We start from the raw sequence: 23458 nt of genomic DNA, 5'->3' as shown, positions 1-23458 counted from the left end.
AAAAGTGACAACTTCATTCAGCGCGAATGGGGAAATTTAGCGGCAACGCTGTTGGTTATGGAATGGATTTTGACAGCGGAAGCACTGCCTATCCAGTAGGGATGTGACAAATGAACAGTGTTGCATAACATTTAAACAGCAAAAAAAAAGCATTGGTTTTCCGTTAAAATAGACCTTCTCCGGAGATAGTTTTGAAGCGCCATTGAACAGGCATTTTACTTGTCTGTAAAGGAATTCCGCTTTTTGAAGTGGTACTAACGTCCATCACTAGACGACCAGAACTGTCAATCAAGTAATCTCGAGCTGCCTGTGCACAGACCAATCTCTCCTAAAAAAAATCTTTTAAAAAGTTTTTTGAACACTGACATACCAAGACATTTTTGTAGAAAACACATCTTCCACTAGGAATCAATTCCTAAGATTCAGTAATTTTGGGGAATGGAGGAGACTGATTAGTGGCTGTAATTCAGAGAACACAAACACCTGTGTCTTTCATAGCGAGAGGGGAGGGGCACAGAATAGGCATGTCTGCCACCAGGCAGATGGAGTCAGAACCATGCACTAGGCCTATCTGTCGGCAATCAAAAGCTGTATTTCGTAATGGAATGCTGCAGTTCACAATTCCTTAATTTCTTTTTGTTTAATCATTATTTTACCAGGTAAGTTGACTGAGAACACATTCTCATTGATGGCTATGACCTGGGGAATAGTTAGGGGGGAGGGGGGATGAATGCTCCAATTGGAAGCTGGGGATGATTACGTGGCAATGATGGTATGAAGGCCAGATTTAGTAATTATTCAGGACACCGGGGTTAACACACCTACTCTAATAGTATGTGCCACGTGATCTTTAGTGACCACAGAGACTCAGGACGCCCATTTAACGTCCCATCCAAAACGTCCCATCCGACGGCTTGCAAAGTCTCAACTTCAGTAAAGCAGTAACTTAACATTAACGATCCCAATGTTGTTTAAACTTTCACACCTCTCCTAACCAGCTGTGATGCACAGTGCCCGTATACTCATGGAGCAAGAAAAAATAAGTGTTTTTTGTGCCCGTGACCCTTGTATTTAGAATAATAATTTTTTTACAATATTTTTTGTTGTTGATTTAAAATAAAGCATTGCGTTCCCTCCCCTCAATGAAGACTTTATTTTTTATTTTTTTGTCTTTCCCGCAGGTTAGCGTTTTTCGTCATTAATCTTGTTCTGGAGGCAGCTCTGCAGAGTGGTCACTAGCTTGCCCAGCTACGGTCATAAAATCTGGTTTTAAATCTACCCTTAACCACATTGCTAACCCTAATACCTAACCCTAACTTTTTAAACCTTAACATTGAGACCAAAAAGCCTATTTGTTTTCATACATTTTTACAATATAGAGAATTTTGACTTTGCAGCTGGCCCAGCTAGTAGAAATCGCTACGTTCTGCATCCAGGACAAGACTCATCCCAACAACTTGCAATGCATTCGCCATGTACCCAAGACTGTCAAGAAAAGGTTTGGCTCGTGAGACCGCTTTGAAATAAATCTTAATCACCAAAGCTTTATGAAAAGATTAAGTTAGGGAGCAGCAAAACAGTGAGCGGACATCCCCTTTTTATCTATGTACATTATTTTGGATGTGTGTACAACCCCCTTCATGCATGCTACATGCACATCATGGAATGAGAGATGAGATGATGCAGGTGACCCTGGTATTTAGAAACATTGAAGTTATTTTCCTTTAACAATTGTTTGTTTTCATTAGATTAAAAACCAAGCACTCAGTAGGTTACCCCTACTTGAAAGCTGGTTGAACAGCAATGCGTCGGGTGTCTTCCAGGCCATGTATTAGCCTAGTAGCCTATCCATAAAAGGTTTCTCGATGGTCTTCTCCTGAGGCTTTTGCATTATTCACAATTCAAAGGCCCTACCTGCATACTCCATTTCGCTTGTAGCTTATCCATCCCAACTTCCAAAGAGCGCCTCTTGTCCAGTTAACAAAGGTCCTACAAACATATTCAAATGATTCAGTCCTATAATGCCATAGCCTATCCACCATTGATAGCTTGCTTACTGCGAACGTGCCTCGCACACCACCTACAATACATTTAAGGGGAGCCTAGTATTTATGCAATGCATAAAGGCATGTGAATGGTCAAGCCCTCGTCCCACCTACAACTTATTTATTCATCGAAATACATCCCTATCGCACCACCGCCAGCTATTGCACTCATAATTCCCACTGTAAAAATAGCTAAAATATTGTAGTTTGACCTAAAGCGCTATTACCAGCACTAAAATGTGCCATTGAGTGAAGTTTGTTAATATAGAGCCCAATGTGTGTCCATCAGTGTCCACAGCAGTTTGAATATCCTAACCTTGGCGTGGTTACCTCCACCATCATTATCATTTATAAATGCAGACCTCTGTAGGAGACACCACTCTCAAATACAGTAGATAAGCTTTGGTATCGGTTGTCACTGGAATGGGTTTGTCAGACAAGTGGAACACAGGTTTGTCATAATAGAATTCATTGTTTATCTGTGTCTGTCATACAGAGCAGAACACTCCACCCTCGCTTCACCTTCTGTCCTGTCCTCACAGCATGAGGCTGTCCAGGTTTCCATACTGATGGAACCCAGAACCCAGGGAAGATGGGTGTGTTTTGTTCAACTGATATCATCATAGTTTAAATTATAAAAAGCACAAGGGTTTTTATGAGGGCGAGTGGAATTACTGTGCTGCTCGAGCAATGACTGGCAAAGTAATTATTAACTATGACTCAGAACAACACTACATAGTGTTTGCGTACACGATACAGTCTACCCACACAGTAAAGCAATCAATGAAACATGATAACTGAGTTTAAGGGTGACAGAGTAGACAGAGCATGGAGACAGAGAAAAGTAATGAGAGAGCGAAAGGAAGAGCAGTGAACAAGTGAGTGAAGAATGCAGTGTGGATGGCGGCAGAGTGAGGCCTTAGGTGGGGGAGCTGGAAGAGGAGGGGGCTTCATTGAGTGGAATGTGGCTAGCCTCTGATCACCACTGCTGGGCAGATTGAACAGGACAGCATACCGTACACAAGAGTGGAGCCATGGGACAGGAGTTAGCTGGACCACCTCGCTAGGGAGGGAGGGAACAAGTACTAACTACTGCGGGACAGTGGAGAGGGAGATGGCAGGGGGAGAGGGAACTAGTACTAACTACTGCGGGACAGTGGAGAGGGAGATGGCAGGGGGAGAGGGAACTAGTACTAACTACTGCGGGACTGTGGAGAGGGAGATGGCAGTGTGAGGGAAAGAGAAACAAAATGACGCAAGGGATGAGGGACTCAATTGGTGGGAAAGTACAGGTGGTATTGTTTGCCATGTTGGTCAAAGGGCAGTGCTTTTATGTATTGTAGTACTGTACTAGCATTTAGGCTGGGTGTTATCCTGATCACGATATGCATATCTTTGGATTTCATAATTCCTTGATATTGACACTGGTTCTCCACATACTACAGCCTACCAGGGTAACACTCATTTGGCTGCTAATATCTCAAATGGAGCCTGTTGTGCCACCCGAACATGTCCAATATCATTATGGCTTATTCATAAATGCTAATTTACACGGTCCTATTGTTATCCATAATGTGACAGGGGAATTTGTCTCTATTGCCCAGCTCTAGTTAGACAGACAATGCCCTATACAATGTATATCTCACTATACACTAACATTTCCTCTTCAGAGCCTTGATCAAAGTGACAGCCGAGCTCCATGTCTTTGTTGAACCCAAGGAGGACCAGACCGAGAGATGCGGTGTGAGAGCAAGAAAAGTGTTCTGAGCCAGGCTAGCTCATGTGCCTACTCCTCCCTCCCCTCTGTCCTCACCCCTCTCGCCATGGAGGCTGCGTGTAGCAGGCTGCAGCACGAAACTGAAATACAGCACAGGCATGGTCCAGCATCACCAGCAGCAGTCAGTCAGACAACCGAGAGAGTCAGGACAGAAAGAACCAAGCCAGTGTGGATGAAAGGGACGGAGCGACTGCGAGAGGCAGGGAGAGACTGCGAGAGGCAGAGTCAGATGTATGCCCCAGGGAGAACTCTGCCACCCCTGCTGAAGAAATTCCTAGTGTAAACAGTTGATGAGTGATAAATTGCTTGAACTTTTGGCCCATATGCTGGGTGTGTTATTGTTAGAGGTGTGCCGAATAGTCGGACAACACGAGTATTGTAACGGATATGGGCAATGTTCTGGATACGATTATGATCCAAGTATTTTTTTTTCAATTCCGTAATCGGAATGCATATTTCTTGACTTGACAAGTTAAATAAAATAAAATTCACATGTCAGTCAAGTGAGGTGCTACGTGGCCTAAACTCAATTGGCTAGTTTGCCTGTCTGTAAAGAGATGGGTGGGCTGTATGTTGATCTTGCTTCTCTGATTGGAAAGTGAGCTGTATTTCTCTGTCCACTTATTTCATAAATTCACCCATTCACTTTCACTTCTCTTATTCGGTCTGATCATTGACTGCTGCTGTCTCCTGTTAGCCTGCTACTAAGATGCAATCAAATCTCCAGGACGTTTGCTATCAAGCAATCAATGTGTCTTTAATATCTAACAAGCAGGGTGAGGGTAGGGGAAAAAATATATAAAATGTGGATGTACATTCTGACTGATAGCAACCACTGCAAGTTGAGGACACACAGACACAGGTCAGCCCCCCCCCCCCTCCGCGGCTCCTAATCTGCAGCCTGTTTGGTCTATAGACTTGCAGGGATGTAGACATTTTGGCTAAATCTACTTGGACATATTAAAACACTTCAGTTTTTTCCCGATCACGAGTATCAACTGTCAATTTACAGATACGATTACGAATAGGGTTGCACATTTTGGGGAATATTCAAAGGTGGGAATATATGCGAATGAATATTAATACCATTGAAAATGTAATGTTTTTTTGCATTGGATGTATTTACCATGTCATATGGAGACGAACATAAACCTTTTACCTTATCATAAGAAGACAATTGTAAATGATTAAATCATTCCAATAGAATAAAAAAAGCTATTTAGTTACGAATTGAACTTTAATGAAATGAGTTGACTTTTCACATGGGATGATTTCACTGAACTAAAGAAAGGGAATATTGAATGATCCCCAATGATCCATTGCATCTCCCAACAACGTTTTCAACATACATCTGTAAAATGATAGTCTAGAAACTAAAGCTTTTGTTGTCCTCCTCTCAGGCTTCCATTTCTTCTCCCTGGACCTCTTCAATGTCCACCTCTTGAACATCAGACTCGGAGGCTTCATCTTCACTGTCACTTTCCAACCTTGTTGAGGATGGCTCGTTGTCAGGCTCAAAAACCTCAAATTTGCCTGGATAGCCACCAATTTTTTAACCCAAGTTTTGGTCAGCCTGTTGCATGCTTTGGTGTGTGTGTGTGTTCCCAAACAAGGACCTCTGAGGTGGCTGATGTTGGTGGGATTTGGAGGATGATGGAAGCAACAGGGGAAATAGCCTCATATCTACAAAGTCCCGTCCACCAGGTGGCTGATGAGATATGTTGGCACGACTGCCATATTGCATCTCCATCCCAAAGCCCTTACTTCGCCAGACTGCTAAGAACCTTGCCCTCATCCAGGCCAAGGTGGCAAGACACGGTAGTGTTGACACCATAGGCCTTGTTGATCTCTGCACTAGACAGGATGCTCTTGCCAGCATACTTTGGGTCCAACGTACGCTGCAGTATGTATGGGTCTTCACGCTTTTTGCTGCATTTCAGAACTGTAGATTCCTCTGCTTGGAGCAACAGTGAAGTGGGCAGGGCAGTACAGATTTCTTCTCTTACATCTGCAAGCAGAGTCTGAACATCAGACAGGATGGCATTGTCTCCCTCAATCCGTGCAATGGCTGCTGCTATAGGTTTTAGGAGTTTCAGGCAGCTTACCACTCTCTCCCAAAATACATCATCCAGGAGGATCCTCTTGATGGGGCTGTCCATATCGGCAGACTGTGATATGGCCATTTCTTGGAGATACACCTTCCCCTCCAGGAGACTGTCAAACATGATGACAACACCAACCCAACGGGTGTTGCTGGGCAGCTTCAATGTGGTGCTCTTATTCTTCTCACTTTGCTTGGTGAGGTAGATTGCTGCTATAACTTGATGACCCTTCACATACCTAACCATTTCCTTGGCTCTCTTGTAGAGTGTATCCATTATTTTCAGTGCCATGATGTCCTTGAGGAGCAGATTCAATACATGAGCAGCACAGCCAATAGACCAAGCAGCCTTCATGTTCGCAGCGTTGTCTGTCACCAGTGCAAATACCTTCTGTGGTCCAAGGTCATTGATGACTGCCTTCAGCTCATCTGCAATGTAGAGACTGGTGTGTCTATTGTCCCTTGTGTATGTGCTCTTGTAGAATACTGGTAGAGGGGTGGAGATGATGTAGCTAATTATTCCTTGCCCACAAACATTTGACCATTCCCACAGAGATGATTCCCACAGAGATCATCAGAGATGATTGCAATAGTCTGCTTTCTCTATGATTTGCTTGACCTTCACTTAAACTCTGCATCCAGCAAATTAGTAGATCAAGCATGTCTGGTTGTAGGGGTGTATGCTGGGCGAAGAACATTCAGAAATCTCTTCCAATACACATTGCCTGTGAGCATCAGAGGTGAACCAGTTGCATACACAGCTCGAGCAAGACATTCATCAGCATTTATCTGACTACGTTCCTCCATTGTGTCAAAGAACTTCTGATTCCAAGAGGACCATGAGCTGTTACTATCGATAAGGTGTCTGATAAATTATTTTCATCTCAAATAAAAGTAGAGGGACTTTTGTCAGAGGTTGCTTGTTGTGAGCGCTGAGGGAACTTTATGCACTTGGCCAGATGATTCTGCATCTTTGTTGCATTCTTCACATATGATTTGGCTCAGTATTTGCAAATGTCCACAGCTTTTCCTTCTACATTATCTGCAGTGAAATGTCTCCACACATCAGATAGTGTCCGTGACATTTTCCTGTAAAGATGAGTAAAATAACAACAAATACAATTCCGTGTACAGATAGAGTTGAAGTCGGAAGTTTACATACACTTCGGTTGGAGTCATTAAAACTCGTTTTCAACCACTCCACAAATTTCTTGTTAAACTATAGTTTTGGCAAGTTGGTTAGGACATCTACTTTGTGCACGACACAAGTCATTTTCCCCCAACAATTGTTTACAGACAGATTATTTCACTTATAATTCACTGTATCACAATTCCAGTGGGTCAGAAGTTTTCATACACACAGTTTAAACAGCTTGGAAAATTCCAGAAAATGATGTTATGGCTTTAGAAGCTTCTGATAGGCTAATTGACATCATTTGAGACAATTGGAGGTGTACCTGTGGATATATTTCAAGGCCTACCTTCAAACTCAGTGCCTCTTTGCTTGACATCATGGGAAAATCAAAAGAAATCAGCCAAGACCTCAGAAAAAAAAATGTAGACCTCAAGTCTGGTTCATCCTTGGGAGCAATTTCTAAAAGCTTGACGGTACCGCGTTCATCTGTACAAACAATAGTACGCACGTATAAACACCATGGGACCACGCAGCCGCCATACAGCCCAGGAAGGAGACATGTTCTGTCTCCTAGAGATGAACGTACTTTGGTGCGAAAAGTGCAAATCAATCCCAGAACAACAGCAAAGGACCTTGTGAAGATGCTGGAGGAAACGGGTACAAAAGTATCTATATCCAGAGTAAAACGAGTCCTATATAGACATAGCCTGAAAGGCTGCTCAGCAAGGAAGAAGCCACAGCTCCAAAACTGCTCTAAAAAAGCCAGACTACGGTTTGCAACTTGACATGGGGACAAAGATCGTACTTTTTGGAGAAATGTCCACTGGTCTGATGAAACAAAAATAGAACTGTTTGGCCATAATGACCATCATTATGTTTGGAGGAAAAAGGGGGATGCTTGCAAGCCGAAGAACACCATCCCAACCGTGAAGCACTGGGGTGGCAGCATCATGTTGTGGGGGTGCTTTGCTGCAGGAGGTACTGGTGCACTTCACAAAATAGATGGCAGCATGAATAATGCAAATTATGTGGATATATTGAAGTAACATCTCAAGACATCAGTCAGGAAGTTAAAGCTTGGTCGCAAATGGGTCTTCCAAATGGACAATGACCCTACGCATACTTCCAAAGTTGTGGCAAAATGGCTTAAGGACAACAAAGTCAAGGTATTGGAGTGGCCATCGCAAAGCCCTGACCTCAATCCCATAGAAAATTTGTGGGCAGAACTGAAAAGCGTGTGCGAGCAAGGAGGCCTACAAACCTGACTCAGTTACACCAGCTCTGGCAGGAGGAATGGGACAAAATGCACCCAACTTATTGTGGGAAGCTTGTGGGAGGCTACCTGAAACGTTTGACCCAAGTTAAACAATTTACAGGCAATGCTACCAAATACTAATTGAGTGTATGTAAACTTCTGACCCACTGGGAATGTGATGAAAGAAATGAAAGCTATTCTGACATTTCACATTCTTAAAATAAAGTGGTGATCCTAACTGACCTAAGACGGGAATCTTTACTAGGATTAAATGTCAGGAATCGTGAAACTGAGTTTAAATGTATTTGGCTAAGATGTATGCAAACTTCTGACTTCAACTGTAAATAGATAAGCAGGTAGATTAAACAACTCATTTGTAAGATAAGTGTTTTAAATTGAAACATGTATGGAAACAGGTGAATTAACACTGTTAGCAGTCTCAAGCAAGCTAAAACCCACATGGTAGCAAAAACAAACTAGCAGAAATTAAGAAGTTAGAAATTATTTAAACACACTTTGCTGTATTTACTAGTTAACAAAAAATCATGTATGTCATATAAAATATATTCACCCTACCCAGTATTGTAATCAAAACTTACCAGATAGCATGTAGTCCTTGGCTCAGACAGTGTAGTAGTGTGGGCTCAATTGCTTCTCATTTGTGTGCAAGATCTTGAGAATCAGCTGTACATGTGATGGAAGAAGGCACTGTACATGCAGAGGGTTGCAATTCCATTGAATTGGGGATAGTGTAACCAAAATATACCACAAGACCTAAAATTGCCTTGTGTACCTCATAAAAAAAGGTTGACTGTTTCAAGCAAACTTTTTTTTAAATGAATTTAAGCAAAATTCCTCATTCCCGGGCTTAATTTATCATGGAAAATTCCTGAAATTTACATGAAAGTTTCCGACCCTTTGCAACCCTAATTACGAATAGAAGTATGGCCATGTCGGCACAACCCCTAGTTATTGTATGACAATGATAGCAATGCAGCTTAGTCAGGGTTTTATTTTTTTCCAAACCTCCCTTTTACATCTACATCTGTCCCGTCTCTTTTCCCATCTACCGTTAAATGTTACACCTACACACTAGTCTCTGCTCCCCACTTCCCTTTACGAAAGGCCTGGCTTTACCCCTATTGCGCTCTCCCTCTCATTCTTCCCATTGCTTTTCTCCTTATCCTCCCCCCTCTCTCTCATGCTCTCCACTGCTGTTCTCTCCTATTCCTTCTCTCAAGTCTCTTATCATCACACGGCTCTTTTTATCTCGGCTGTGCCAGGGAGGTATGTTAACTGCTAGCCTGAGGACTCGCACCAAATTCTTCTGCTGCTCTGTCGTTCGCTACATACTTTAGTCTGAGACTGCCATCATTGAAGTAGTCTGGTGACGAGGGCTGTTGTACAAAACAAGTCATCAGTGATTGGATCTTCTGTAACCAATCAGAGTATCAAGCCAATAACACATTTTCAAACTGCCGATTTTACCCACGTGTGTTCTGCCTCTGGCCCAACCCATCTGTTTCTGGACCAATCAGACGGCCCCCGAATGTGTTCGCCTTCGGTCAAGGGTCGGGGAGGTATTCGGATCCAGGCTCATTGCGGAGAAGAAACTAACGTTTGTGGGCGTAGCATTTGGAGTCTGGGTAACCAGGCAAGTTCACTGAACCCAGAATAGAAACACTACAGGATTCTTTTTTCGCCCCTCACCCTTCCCCCCCATTCTTTAATGATCATTCATTATCCTCTCCTGCACTCACCCCCTCCCTCAGTCACCCCCTCACGCACTCCCTCCCCGTTTTATCGCTCTGTGACTGGAACACCATGGTACTCACCATGTTGGGGATATCAGGGCCTGTCGTCAACATATGTCTGTTTCTAGAGCAGTTCTTGTTGAGAAACATTCAGAACAGATGCAAAACAGTGTTCCCTAGAGTTCAACACCTAGTCATGTCATTTTGTAATGTACATTTAAACTCAATTCAATATCTGTATTTAGATGACTGACTGTGTTTTCATCTTTAACTCACAGTACTGTAACGGTCATAGGTGATTGACAGTCCTGTTGCTCTGTGAAGGAAATTGTCACCTTGAGCATGGTGGCACATTACACTGACATGGCCCTCTGCTCTGTCTGTGACTAACAGACAGGATGTCCGGAGGCTCCGCCAGGGATCATGTCACCAGATATAGATATTGTAGCTTTTTGGAAAGTCATATTTTATTGGTCACATACACATATTTAGCAGATGTTATTGCGGGTGTACCGAAATTGTGTTCTTAGCTCCAACAGTGCAGTAATATCCAACAATACATACAAATCTAAAGTAAAATAATTAAGAAATATATAAATATTAGGATGAGTAATGTCGGAGTGGCATTGACTAAAATACAGTAGAATAGAATAAGGTATATACATATTGAGTGAGTAAAGCAGTATGTAAAAATGATTTAAAGTGACTAGTGTTCTGTTATTAAAGTGACCAGTGATTCCATGTCTATATACATAGGGCAGTAGCCTTAAAGGTGCAGGGTTGAGTAACCGGGTGGTAGCTTGCTAGTGATGGCTATTAAACAGTCTGATGGCCTTGAGATAGAAGCTGTTTTTCAGTCTCTCGGTCCCAGCTTTGATGCACCTGTACTGACTTCGCCTTCTGTATGGTAGCGGGGTGAACAGGCAGTGGCTCGGGTGGTTGATGTCCTTGATCTTTTTGGCCTTCCTGTGACATAGGGTGCTGTAGGTCTCCCCGGTGATGTGTTGAGTAGACCGCACCACCCTCTGGAGAGCCCTATGGTTGCGCGCAGTGCAGTTGCCGTGCCAGGCGGTGAAACAGCCTGACGGGATGTTCTCAATTGTGCATTTGTAAAGGTTTGTGAGGGTCTTAGGGGCCAAGCTGAATTTCTTCAGCCTCCTGAGGATGAAGTGCGAACTTCTCCACTGTTGTCCCATCGATGTGGATAGGGGCGTGCTCCCTCTGCTGTTTCCTGAAGTCCACGATCAGGTGTTTTGTTGAGGGAGAGTTTCTTTTCCTGTCACCACTCCGCCAGGGCCCTCACCTCCTCCCTGTAGGCTGTCTTGTAATTGTTGGTAATCAGGCATACAACTTGTGTCGTCTGGTTGAACAGGGAGTACAGGAGGGGACCCCTGTGTTGAGGATCAGCGAAGTTGAGGTGTTGTTTCCTACCTCCTCCAATGGGGGAGTTGCCCGTCAGGAAGTCCAGGACCCAGCTGCACAGGGCGGGGTTCAGACCCAGGGCCTCGAGCTTAGAGGGTAGTATGATGTTGAATGCTGAGCTATAGTCCATGAACAGCATTCTTATATAGGTATTCCTCTTGTCCAGATGGGATAGGGCAGTGTGATGGCGATTGCATCGTCTGTGGATCTATTGGGGTGGTATGCAAATGGAAGTGAGTCTAGGGTGTCTGGTAAGGTAGAGGTGATATGGTCCGTAACTATCCTCTCAAAGCACTTCATGATGAAAGAAGTGACTGCTACGGGGCGATAGTCATTTAGTTCAGTTACCTTTGCCTTCTTGGGTACAGGAACAATGGTGGACATCTTGAAGCAAGTGCAGACATCAGACTGGGATAGGGAGAGATTGAATCTGTCCGTAAACACAACAGCCAGCTGGTCTGCGCATGCTCTGAGGACGCGGCTAGGGATGCCGTCTGGGCCGGCAGCCTTGCGAGGGCTAACCCGTTTTGAATGTCTTATTCACGTCGGCCACTGAGAACGAAAGACCACTATCCTTGAGAGCAGGTCGCGTTGGTGGCACTGTGTTATCCTCAAAACGGGTGAAGGTGTTTATCTTGTCCGGGAGCGAGACATTTGTGTCTGCGACGTGGCTGGTTTTCCCTTTGTAATCCGTGATTGTCTGTAGACCCTGCCACATACGTCTTGTTTGAGCCTTTGAATTGCCTCACTTTGTCTTTGTACTGACGTTTTTCCTGTTTGATTGCCTTACGGAGGGAATAACTACACTGTTTGTATTTACCATATTCCCAGTCACCTTGCCATGGTTAAATGTGGTGTGTCGCACTTTCAGTTTTGCGCAAATGCTGACATCTATCCACGGTTTCTGATTTGGGTAGGTTTTAATAGTCACAGTGGGAACAACATCCGCTTTACAGTTCGTGATGAACTCAGTCACTGATCAAAACCATCTGCAAGCATGGATTCCGATTGGTCAGACCAGTGTTGAATAGACCTGAGCATGGGTACTTCCTGTTTGATTTTCTGCCTATAGGAAGGGAGGAGCAAAATGGAGTCGTGATCTGATTTCCCGAAGGGAGTGCGGGGGAGGGTCTTGTAGGCATCCCGGAAGTTGGAGTAGCACTGGTCGAGTGTTTTAGCAGTGCGAGTACTACAGTCAATGTGTTGATAGAACTTCGGTATCATGTAGACAAAATATCTCACTGACTATCCATGATGAATAGGGCCAGGAGCGGATGACGATACCTTTTTATAGGGATTAAACACTGTATTTATCAAGCGCCTCAGTGGGAGTGCTGGTCTATGACAAGGTCCCACCTGTCCATATAATGTTGTTTATTATGAGCTAAAAGGCTAAACTGATTCTAGATCGGCACTTCTATCCTAAGACGGGCCTTGACCCCAAAGATCGATCGACTGAGTTTTTATGTGACTATTGTTTGGGTATAATAGGCTGTAGTAAGTAGTGACTCGAGGTGGAACTCCTTAACTGAGAGGAGAGTCCCTACTTTAAACAGAACCTGTGGGGGTTGGAGATGCATTAGCGCATTCCATTCACAGTACACACTTGTGTGCAAGAGAGAGAGTTTGAATGTCATGTCTCCCTCTACTGCTCAGTTACTCTAATCTTGGCCTGTTTTTGCCATTCTCTCTCCAATGACTCTATTCAAACGGTGTGTAGGAAATAATAATAATCATAGCATATTTTGAATAGCTTAGCTGTATAGACCCCTGAAAAAGGTCTAGCTATTGGATTTGATCCAGTATGCCAGGGTTGCAGTCATTCCAAGTTTTTGAAAATGGGTGCCATTTGTTTCTTCAATTATCACATTTTAATTAATGTTTATTTCCAAAATTGATGACTGAAATTTGAATTGACCCCGAATATGTCTCTTACACAGGTCTAATGTTTAACAACTCTATTGATTCCATTAAATTACTCGCATTCAGACTTCAAAAACAAACAAATAAAACCAAATAGCTTTGTACCCAACCCTCACCTAACTCCTGAGTGTTTGTATTTACTTCCTACACAGTTACCACTGATTGTTTTGATGAATTATTAACTCACATATACAGTGCCTTTTGACTGGTACTGTACGTTGATGCTATGCTGAAATGTACTTTCTATGGATGCTAAAAGAGATCTTCGTTTTCCCTGGAAATGTTGTTAAATATTCATTTAACATTCAAACTACCAACATACAGCCTTCATTAAGTATTCACACACATTTACTTTCTCCACATTTTGTTGTGTTACAGCCTGTATTTAAAATGGATTAAATGTAGATTTTGTGTCACTGATCTACACTCAAAACCTCATAATGGCAAAGTGAAATTATGTTTTTTGAATTGTTTACAAATTGTTTTAAAATGAAAAGCTGAAATGTCTTGAGTCAAGTGTTCAAACCCTTTGTTATGACAAGTCTAAATAGGTTCAGGAGTAAAAAATGTGCTAAACAAGTCACATCAATTCCATGGAATCACTTTGTGTGCAATACTAGTGTTTAACATGATTTTTGAATGACTACCTCATCTCTGTATCCCACACATACAGTTATCACATACAAAGGTCTCTCAGTCGAGCAGTGAATTGTAAATGCAGATTCAACCACAAAGACCCGGGAGGTTTTCCAATGCCCTGCAAAGAAGGGCACCCATTGGTAGATGGGTAAAAAACAACAGTGTGCATTTGTGCATGGTGAAGTGGATGGTGTATCAATTCACCAAGTCACTACAAAGATACAGCTGTCCTTTCTAACTCTGTTGCCAAAGAGGAAGGAAACTGCTCAGCGATTTCAACATGAGGCCGGTGGTGACTTTAAAACACTTACAGAATTGAATGGCTGTGATAGGAGAACTGAGGATGGATCAACATTGTAGTTACTCCACAATTGAGAGAGCGAAAAGGAAGCCCATAGAGAATATAAAATATTCCTAAACATGCATCCTGTTTGCAACAAGGTACTAAAGTAATAATGCAAAGAATGTGGAAAAGCAATTCACTGTTTGTCCTGAATATGAGATATTACGGTGCCTTCAGAAAGTATTCTGACCCCTTGACTTTTTCCACATTTTGTTATGTGCCTTATTCTATTACAGCCTTATTCTAAAATGGGTTACTTAAAAAAAAAATATATATATATATATATCCTCAGCAATCAACACACAATACCCCATAATGACATAGTAGAAAAAACACGTTTTTAGAAATGTATGCAAATGTATTACAGATAAAAACACATACCTTATTTACTTAAGGATTTAGACTATTTGCTATGAAACACCAAAATTGAGCTCCGGTGCATCCTGTTTCCATCGATCATCCTTGAGATGTGAATGTGTGAATTCAAATGATTTGGAAAGGCACACACCTGTCTATATAAGGTCCCACAGTTGACAGTGCATGTCAGAGCAAAAACCAAGCCACGAGGTTGAAGGGATTGTCCCTAGAGCTCCGAGACAGGATTGTGTCTGCACAGATCTGGGGATGGGTACCAAAACATTTCTGCAGCATTGAAGGTCCCCAAGAACACAGTGGCCTCCATTATTCTTAAATGAAAGGAGTTTGGAACCACCAAGGCTCTTCCTAGAGCTGGCCTGCCCGGCCAAACTGAGCAATCGGGGGAGAAGGGCATTGGTCAGGTGGGTGACCAAGAACCCAATGATCACTGAGAGCTCTAGAGTTCCTCTGTGGAGATGGTTGTCCTTCTGGAAGGTTCTCCCATCTCTGCAGCACTCCACCAAGCAGGCCTTTATGGTAGAGTAGCCAGTCGGAAGCCACTCCTAAGTAAAAGGCACATGACAGCCCGCTTGGAGTTTGCCAAAAAGGTACCAAAAGACTCTCAGATAATGAGAAACAAGATTTTCTGGTCTGATGAAACCAAGATTGAACTCTTTGGCCTGAATGCCAAGAGAACCTGATACCATCCCTATGGTGATGAACAGAGCAAAGTACAGAGATCCTTGATGAAAACCTGCTTCAGAGCGCAGGGTGGCTACTTTCAAAAATATCAAACCCAAACACTTTTTTTTGGTTACTACATGATTCCATATGTGTTATTTCATAGTTGTGACGTCTTCACTATTATTTTACAATGTATAAAATAGTTTAAAAAAATGAAAAACCCTTGAATGAGTAGGTGTCCTAACTTTTGACTGGTATTGTATGTAAATTAGATTTTTGTATTTCATTTTCACTAAATTTGCCTACACTTCTAAGCATGTTTTCACTTTGTCATTATGGGATATTGTGTGTAGATAGATGGGTGAAAAAAGACAATTGAGTCCATTTTGAATTCAGGCTGTAACACAACAAAATGTGGAATAAGTCAAGGTATGAATTCTTCCTGAAGGAACTATGCTCGCTATATTGCATTCCTGAAGTTTGAGTCACATATTTAAGGAGCATAAAGGTGAACTCATATCTATACTGCTGGTGTTATTTTTATTGTTTACTTAATTATTAGTCTGCAGACTTCCAACCATTGTACATAATGAGGATAACTCATAAACTGACTCAAGACACTGAGTGTGACGGTGACCCCGGCGGCCCGGCCCTAGGGAAATGTGCTGGGACATATGACAGTGGGGGACCCCCAAAGGGACTCTCACCAAGAGCGTCACAGATGATTAGTCTGGGTCCATGTGGCTTTAGCGCCATAGTATTGATTACTTACACCCGCTTGCTTTATCGACCATAGGAAAACAGCGGTGGCGGGTTGGAGAGAGAATTTAGGAGGGGTCAACTCTTCGATTAGGGGGGTGTGTGTGTGTGTGTGTAAAAGTCATGTTTGTGTGTAGTCTAATTCGACTGAAAGCCGTGCTTGCTGCTTTAATGAGATATGAGAAGGGATTGGTTTTCACTGGCATAAGTTGTCACAAAGAGGATCATAAGAGTCAGAAACACTCAAGGGATGGAGCCATCAAATCTAACTTTATTTGCCACATACGCCGAATACAACAAGTGTGTACCTTACTGTGAGATGCTAACTTACAAGACCTTAACCAAGTGCAGTTCATGAAAGAGTTAAGAACATATTTACCAAATAAACTAAAGTAAGGATGAAGTGACTTTGCATAGATGATAAACAGCGAGTAGCAGCAGTGTACAAAACAAATGGGGGGGGGGGGGGGTGTCAGTGTTTGTGTGTAAGCAAGGGTAAGCTCTGGTTTGTTGTGTGGGCTGTTATACGGCAGTTGGTGTGCATGGCTTTTTTTGCGACTTATAGAACAGCTTGTCTTTGAGGATGTATGAGTGGCCCTCATGGGCCTCCTATTCTACACTATATCCTTGACTATGACCTCATTCTTAGACTTTCCCTTTGATATTTGGGGGGACTGTGTGAAAGACGAGAAAAATGTAGACATTCACTGGTATGCTTGACTGCACTGTAGGGACCAGTCTGCCAGACCTGTGCGTGCCTGTCCTTTAGAAATGCCCTACTGTGTGTAGATGTAAACATACCTCTGTGTGAACATCACACATACTTCTGTATATATAGTGTATGTGGACACCCCTTCAAATGACTGGATTTGGCTATTTCAGCCACACCCTTTGCTGACAGGTGTATAAAATCGAGCACACAGCCATGTAGTATCCATAGACAAACATTTGCAGTGGAATGGCCTTACTGAAGAGTTCAATGACTTTCAACATGGCACCGTCGTAGGATGCTTGCTTTCCAATAAGTCAATTCGTCAAATTTTCGCCCTGCTAGAGCTGCCCCAGTCAACTGTAAGTGTTATTATGTTGAAGTGGAAACTTCTAGGAGCAACAATGGCTTAGCCATGAAGTGGTAGGCTACACAAGCTCACAGAATGGGACAGCCGAATGCGCAGCAGTCCTCTGTTGCAACACTCACTACCAAGTTCTAAACTGCCTCTGGAAGTAACGTAAGCACAATCACTGTTCGTCGGAAGCTTCATGAAATGGGTTTCAATGGCCGAGCAGCCACACACAAGCCTAAGATCACCATGCGTAATGCCAAGCGCCGGCTAGGGTTGTACAGCTTGCCGCCATTGGACTCTGGAGCAGTGGATACGCGTTCTCTGGAGTGATGAATCACGCTTCACCGTCTGGCAGTCCGACAGACTAATCTGGGTTTGGCGGATGCCAGGAGAACGCTACCTGCCCAAATGCATAGTGCCAACTGTAAAGTTTGGTGGAAGAGCAGTAATGGTCTAGGGCTGTTTTTCATGGTTCGGGCTAGGCCCCTTAGTTCAAGTAAAGGGGAACTCTTAATACAACAGCGTACAATGACATTCTATACGATTCTGTGCTTCCAACTTTGTGGCAAGAGTCTGGGGATGGCCCTTTCCTGTTTCAGCATGACAATGCCCCCGTGCACAAAGCGGTGTCCAAACAGAAATGGTTTGTCGAGATCAGTGTGGAAGAACATGACTGGCCTGCACAGAGCCCTGACCTCAACCGTTGGAATGAATTGGAACGGCGACTGCGAACCAGGCCTAATCGCCCAACAACAGTGCCCGACCTCACTAACGCTCTTGTGGCTGAATGGAAGCAAGTCCCCGCAGATATGTTCCAACATCTATTGGAAAGCCTTCCCAGAAGAGTGCTCCACTCTTGAACATTGGAACATATCTGCTCTTATACAGTAGCAGCGAAGGGGGGACCCAAAAATAATACGGATGATTTTGGAATGAGATGTTCAACGAGCAGGTGTCCACATACTTTTGGTCATGTAGCGTATTAGCTGGACGCTTCAAAAACATTGAGAATGGATTATTGTGTTTGTTCATGTATTTTAACTCAACACCCAGTTTTTGTGAATATGTAAACCTATAATTTGTTTTGCAGTTATTCGTCCTGGTAATAAATGTATGTCTCATGGGAACTGAAATGGGATACTGCTTCTCTGTACAATTGATCCATTGTTTTTCTTGTTGATATGGGGAGGGGAGGAGGGAGTACCTGTCAGAATCTGAGTTCTGTAATCCTTATCTACAACCTACGTGATTCCATATGTGTTATTTCATAGTTGTGACGTCTTCGCTATTATTCTACAATGTAGAAAATAGTTACAATAAAGAAAAACCCTTGAATGAGTAGGTGTGTCAACTTTTGACTAGTACTGTGTGTATATATAGCCAGCGGAAGAGAGAAAAGACGATAGATAAAGAGAATGACTGGGGCACACAACACAGGAGGGAGTTAATGTTTATGATAATGTTCAGCATCCGTGTGCTGGTCGTTAACCATTAGAGAGCCATTGCCTGGTTCTCTCTGTCCTCCCAGACCTTTGATCTAGTATAGAGCCCTGTCCCTGCTCTGAGCCATGCTCAGGTATGTCCCACAGCAGCACGGTCGCCATGAGTAAGCCTGTGAGGAATTCAGAAAGCCCTTTCATGAAATAGAGACCGGAGTCTACGCTTCCATTCACTCCACATGAGGAATAATACCAGGGAAGGGAGGGCAGAGGAAAGCACTGAAACAAGTCTAGTGAAAGGAGGGAGTGGCTCTAAGCTAAGGGAAGCCTCGGGTTTAGAGCAACACAATCGCTTTTGCATAACTACAGTAAAGTCTGCAGTAGAATGTCAGTAATGAATTATAGTTCCACCATGATAATGATTGTCAGTAAGCATTTATGGGATGATATTGGATCCCGTCTGCACTGATGTGATATTGATGTGGTTGGTTTTAATACAGATTGTTTTCCCCTCTTTTTGCAGAGGAAGCAGACTACTCTGCGTTTGGTACGGACTCTCTGACCCGTCCTAAGAAGACTGTCCTTGCTGCCGTGTTGCTGCGGCCTGATGCCAACCGAAAGAAGCCCCCTGTGATCATTAGCCTGCCCAGGGACTTCAGGCCTGTCTCCTCCATCATCGACGTGGACATCCTCCCTGAGACACACCGCCGGGTGCGCCTCTACAAGCACGGCCAGGAGAAACCATTGGGTTTCTACATCCGCGACGGCTCCAGCGTCCGGGTCACACCCCAGGGTCTGGAGAAGGTGCCTGGGATCTTCATCTCCCGCATGGTGCCTGGGGGCCTGGCTGAGAGCACTGGCCTGCTGGCCGTCAACGACGAGGTGCTTGAGGTCAACGGCATCGAGGTGCAAGGCAAGTCTCTGGACCAGGTGACTGACATGATGATCGCCAACAGCCACAACCTCATTGTGACGGTGAAGCCAGCCAACCAGCGCAACAACATCATACGGAGCAGTGGCGGAGGGGGTGGGGCGGCTTCCGGGAGTTCGGGTCGCTCTTCCGACAGCGGCGCCAGTTTCTACGGCTATTTCACCCCGGGTGCTGCCATAGCGACGACCCCGGCACACATCATCCAGAACTTCCACCCAGAGGAGCTAGAGAGTGATGAGGATGATGAGGACCTGGTGATAGAGGCAGACGGGGAGGCCGTGCCCATCCCACGGGCAGCCTCGGCCAGCTGCAGCATGCCCTCCCTGCCCCGCTACGAGCCCCACCTGAACCTCCGCTCCACAGCCAACGGAGCCCTGGCCTCCAGCACCGGTTCACTGAGCACGGTCAGCACGCCCGACAGGGGCCTAGAAGGAAGGAGCCTTGAGGAGGACGGCACACTCATCACTCTGTAGACACATACACCCTTCATACTTGCACAATAATTACGGCACACACACATTCATACTTAAATAGTTTTACTCTCGCTCTTATATGCAAAAACATAGTCTTGCACATACATTCGGATACCTTCATGCATACACAAAGAACACAAACGCCAAGACCTACGCATGCGTGCCATAGTATCACCACAGCCCTCCCTACACTGTGACTGACAGACACATTAATTACACATGGTGTTTGTGTGGAAGGGGAAACTCCTGATTCAAAACCACAAAAAGCACTTGTTTCTATTTTGGGAGACCGTTTCTATATTCTTCCTCTTGAGGGCAGGAATGAGATGGTATTCTCAGTTGTGTTTTTTTTGTTTTTTGTTGTGTGAACTGTACGAAAGGACTGATTTTAATGAAAGGTGTGGGCAAATGAATGCACATATGTATGCTCTGACCTCTCCCTAGCTATTCTACCCTGGCTTGTTAGATAGAGGAGACTGTCAAATGTGCTCAAGACACAATCTGCTTTTGCCTGGTCACTTTGCAAATGACAACAACCCCTCCCCTAGGTGATTACAGCATGTGGGAACTAAATGGCTTCCATCCTACCTGTTACCATAGTAACCAACAAAGAGCAGAGGTCTGCAATAATACTCTAATTTTAGTCTGAGAAAAAAACTAATTATGGGCTTCTTTGTGTGGATCCGAACAGGGTTAACCACTATTGCTGTCTTTTTTTCCCCCCCAAGCTTTTAATGTTGATAATCATTAAAAACCAACTAGAAGCAATTATGCGAAGCAACTGGACTTTTGAAAATCTCTACGGTTTAATGCTGTTTTTTTTCTGTTTTTTTTCAATCAAATAATTGACTGTATGATTTTTATTTAGTGGAAAATAAGTGTACTGCAACATACCATATTGGAATTCTAAGGACCCGTGGTTAAGGAACATATCTCTACAATACTGTCGTCGGTCAATAATCCAGGATGTCGTTGTGTGGGTGAGGAAGATCCATCTTATTTCTTTTTATTTTTCATTGAACTTTTCTTTCCTCGTGACAAGGGCTATTTCCCCACTTTGTCTATAAAGCGTGACAGTATGTGATTGTATATGTGATTCTCTGATTTCTCTGACCATGACTCTTCACTCATCTCAGTATGTTCCTCATGTTCTCTCTCTTTTTTCATCTGTCCATGTTTTGTATGGGCGGAAGTACATGTAACCGATAGGGTGGGCTTTCTTACAGTTTTCCATCTAAGTTCACTTCGATGTGGCCGGAATCATTCGTGTTTGAACAGTGCCCTCACTTTATATACAGTATTTGTCCCGATTTCAAAGAATGTAATACTGGTATAGATTGCACATGAATAACTGGACTGTGACTGATGTTACATAACTTAGAGCTAGGACACTAATGCCCCAAGAGAGGAGGGATGGGACTGTTGAAGAACCAAGTCGGCAGGAAGAAGTTACTATTTTGACACTCTCACCCATACCGACCCAGTCTCTGTGTTTGCACCTTGTTTGAGTAAGGTGGAATCGTCTAGCGCTACACATTGTATAACTTGGATCAGTTGAGGGAGTGCGTATTCTCACCTGTTCCTTGTCACATGTCTGTCACCTGATGTCTGTCTGTACCTGTGGTTGTTCAGGAAGGTCAACACCAGCAAGGTGATTTAGAATGCCGGTAGCATAGATCCAACAGACTTGCCCAAAACATTAGACAGTTTCTCACCAAACCATAGCTGTGGGAAGTAGGTGTGCTGAAGGTGCTGCAGCACCCCCCAGCGAAGAAAAAAAACTGCAGCACCCCTGCCCGCAAGCTAGTTCCCGCGTCTATGCACCAAACTACAAATGCTTAACGTGAAACTGATCAGGCGAGTACCGCAGAACATCTTCATTCCAATAGATTGTAGTTTTATTCTCTGTGTGATTAGTTGCCATTGAGCTGTTGTGAAGTATATTTGGGAATTAACACTAAGGCTGTACTCAACATGTAAACAGTAATAGAAGCTAACATACTCCTTTGAGAGCAGATGGGGCACTGATGTGCATCATTTCTCATATTGATTTTGGCTTTTGCTTGGGGAAACAAAATGTACTGGGAACAGTTGCCTTACTCCCCTCTAACCCTCTCTACCGAGCTGGACTGCAGTCTGTCTTACCTGCAGAAGTAACTAATGAGAATCATAAACACTGGATCTGTGATCAAACATCTGCTCAGAGCAGGTTAAGTGAACTGAACTTCCACTCCCTATCATACTGACTCATTGACACTGTGAGGTACTACTCCATTCTCTGTTATGGTACACACGGTGCTGAAGAGTTGAGATTTGCTTTGTCTCATTCCAAACAGTTCTGTAACATTCAAAGCATGACGAGTGACATTTTGAAAGGCTGAATTTTAGAAATCTGTTTAATTTATTTTTGTTTTAACTACACCGGGCATTGGGATTGTAACCACAGCTATTTATTTTGTAATCATGTTTCAGCATAGCAATGAAAAGTCATATGTTTTCATTTGTGTAACTGATCCACTATGTTAATTCATGGTTGAAGTTCATGATCTCATTTATTCCTGGTAGGTACTTCTTGTCCTTTTAAAAAGTAGTTTGATTGAATAGTTTTTCTGTACAAGCAGTTTATAGGGGGGTAGATTATAACTCACTATGACAGTTTTTTCACCCTCATACTGTGAATTCCTTTACTCTTGGAGAGCCTGTATTTCAGAGAATACACTAAACAGGCTTCGGAATTATTTTGTTTTGTCAGTTTTTTTTTTTTTTTTTAAGATAATGAGCAAGGATTTTTGCTTGCTAGATAAATCCTAAGGTATAGATTTGTACTGAACATTTTCAGTATTTTCTTATCAATGCTATATGATGTACATTTTTATCACATTTAATGAAAATGTTTTAAAGTAGTAAAATGTATGAATAGAGATGCACATGTATAATTGTTGATTCCATGAGCTGTAAAAATAAACTAATGTAGCAATCATTGACTGTTTTGTTTCTTTTCTTTATTATTACAAAAAACAGCATTTTAAATAATGTAAATATTTCAAGAACCAAAAGTAACAAAATGCTGAGGGTCATGTTCAAGTGCTCCCATCATATCTTGTCATGTTCTAGACTTGGGACCATTGGCTTGGGCACAGTTGAAACATAGTAGCAAAGATGCTGGTAACTCATTCAGTTGTACAACGGACGAGGTATCAGCCTTTCCCTTTCCATCATGTTTCTATAAAACAAGACCATTTTTTTTTTACCTAACTAGATAACGCCAGATATTTTAGGGCCACGCTGCTGCTTTCAGAGGAATCCAAATCAATGTATGACTAACGAGTCACGTCGGGGCTAAAATATTATCTGTAA

At 43.2% G+C, this 23458-nt stretch overlaps 1 protein-coding gene and 1 long non-coding RNA gene across 3 annotated transcripts in view; both read left to right on the top strand.

Moving 5' to 3' along the window:
- LOC129830057 (partitioning defective 6 homolog beta-like) overlaps positions 1-23081 on the top strand; it is a 37410-nt gene extending 14329 nt beyond the window's left edge. For both annotated transcript variants that reach the window (XM_055892242.1, XM_055892243.1), the window contains exon 3: positions 19221-23081. In XM_055892242.1, coding sequence (XP_055748217.1) covers positions 19221-20101 — 881 coding nt within the window. In that variant the 3' untranslated portion in view covers positions 20102-23081. The remainder of the gene's footprint in view (positions 1-19220) is intronic.
- Positions 787-4473, top strand: LOC129830058 (uncharacterized). Its single transcript, XR_008755488.1, has 2 exons — positions 787-2923; positions 3716-4473. It is a non-coding gene; the product is annotated as an uncharacterized LOC129830058 (long non-coding RNA).
- Positions 23082-23458: the final 377 nt, after the last annotated feature.

This window comes from Salvelinus fontinalis, chromosome 31, assembly GCF_029448725.1.
Source record: "Salvelinus fontinalis isolate EN_2023a chromosome 31, ASM2944872v1, whole genome shotgun sequence".
NCBI classification, from domain to species: Eukaryota; Metazoa; Chordata; class Actinopteri; order Salmoniformes; family Salmonidae; genus Salvelinus; species Salvelinus fontinalis.
The sequence above is the reverse complement of the archived record's forward strand: the minus strand, read 5'-3'. Positions and strand labels throughout refer to the sequence as shown.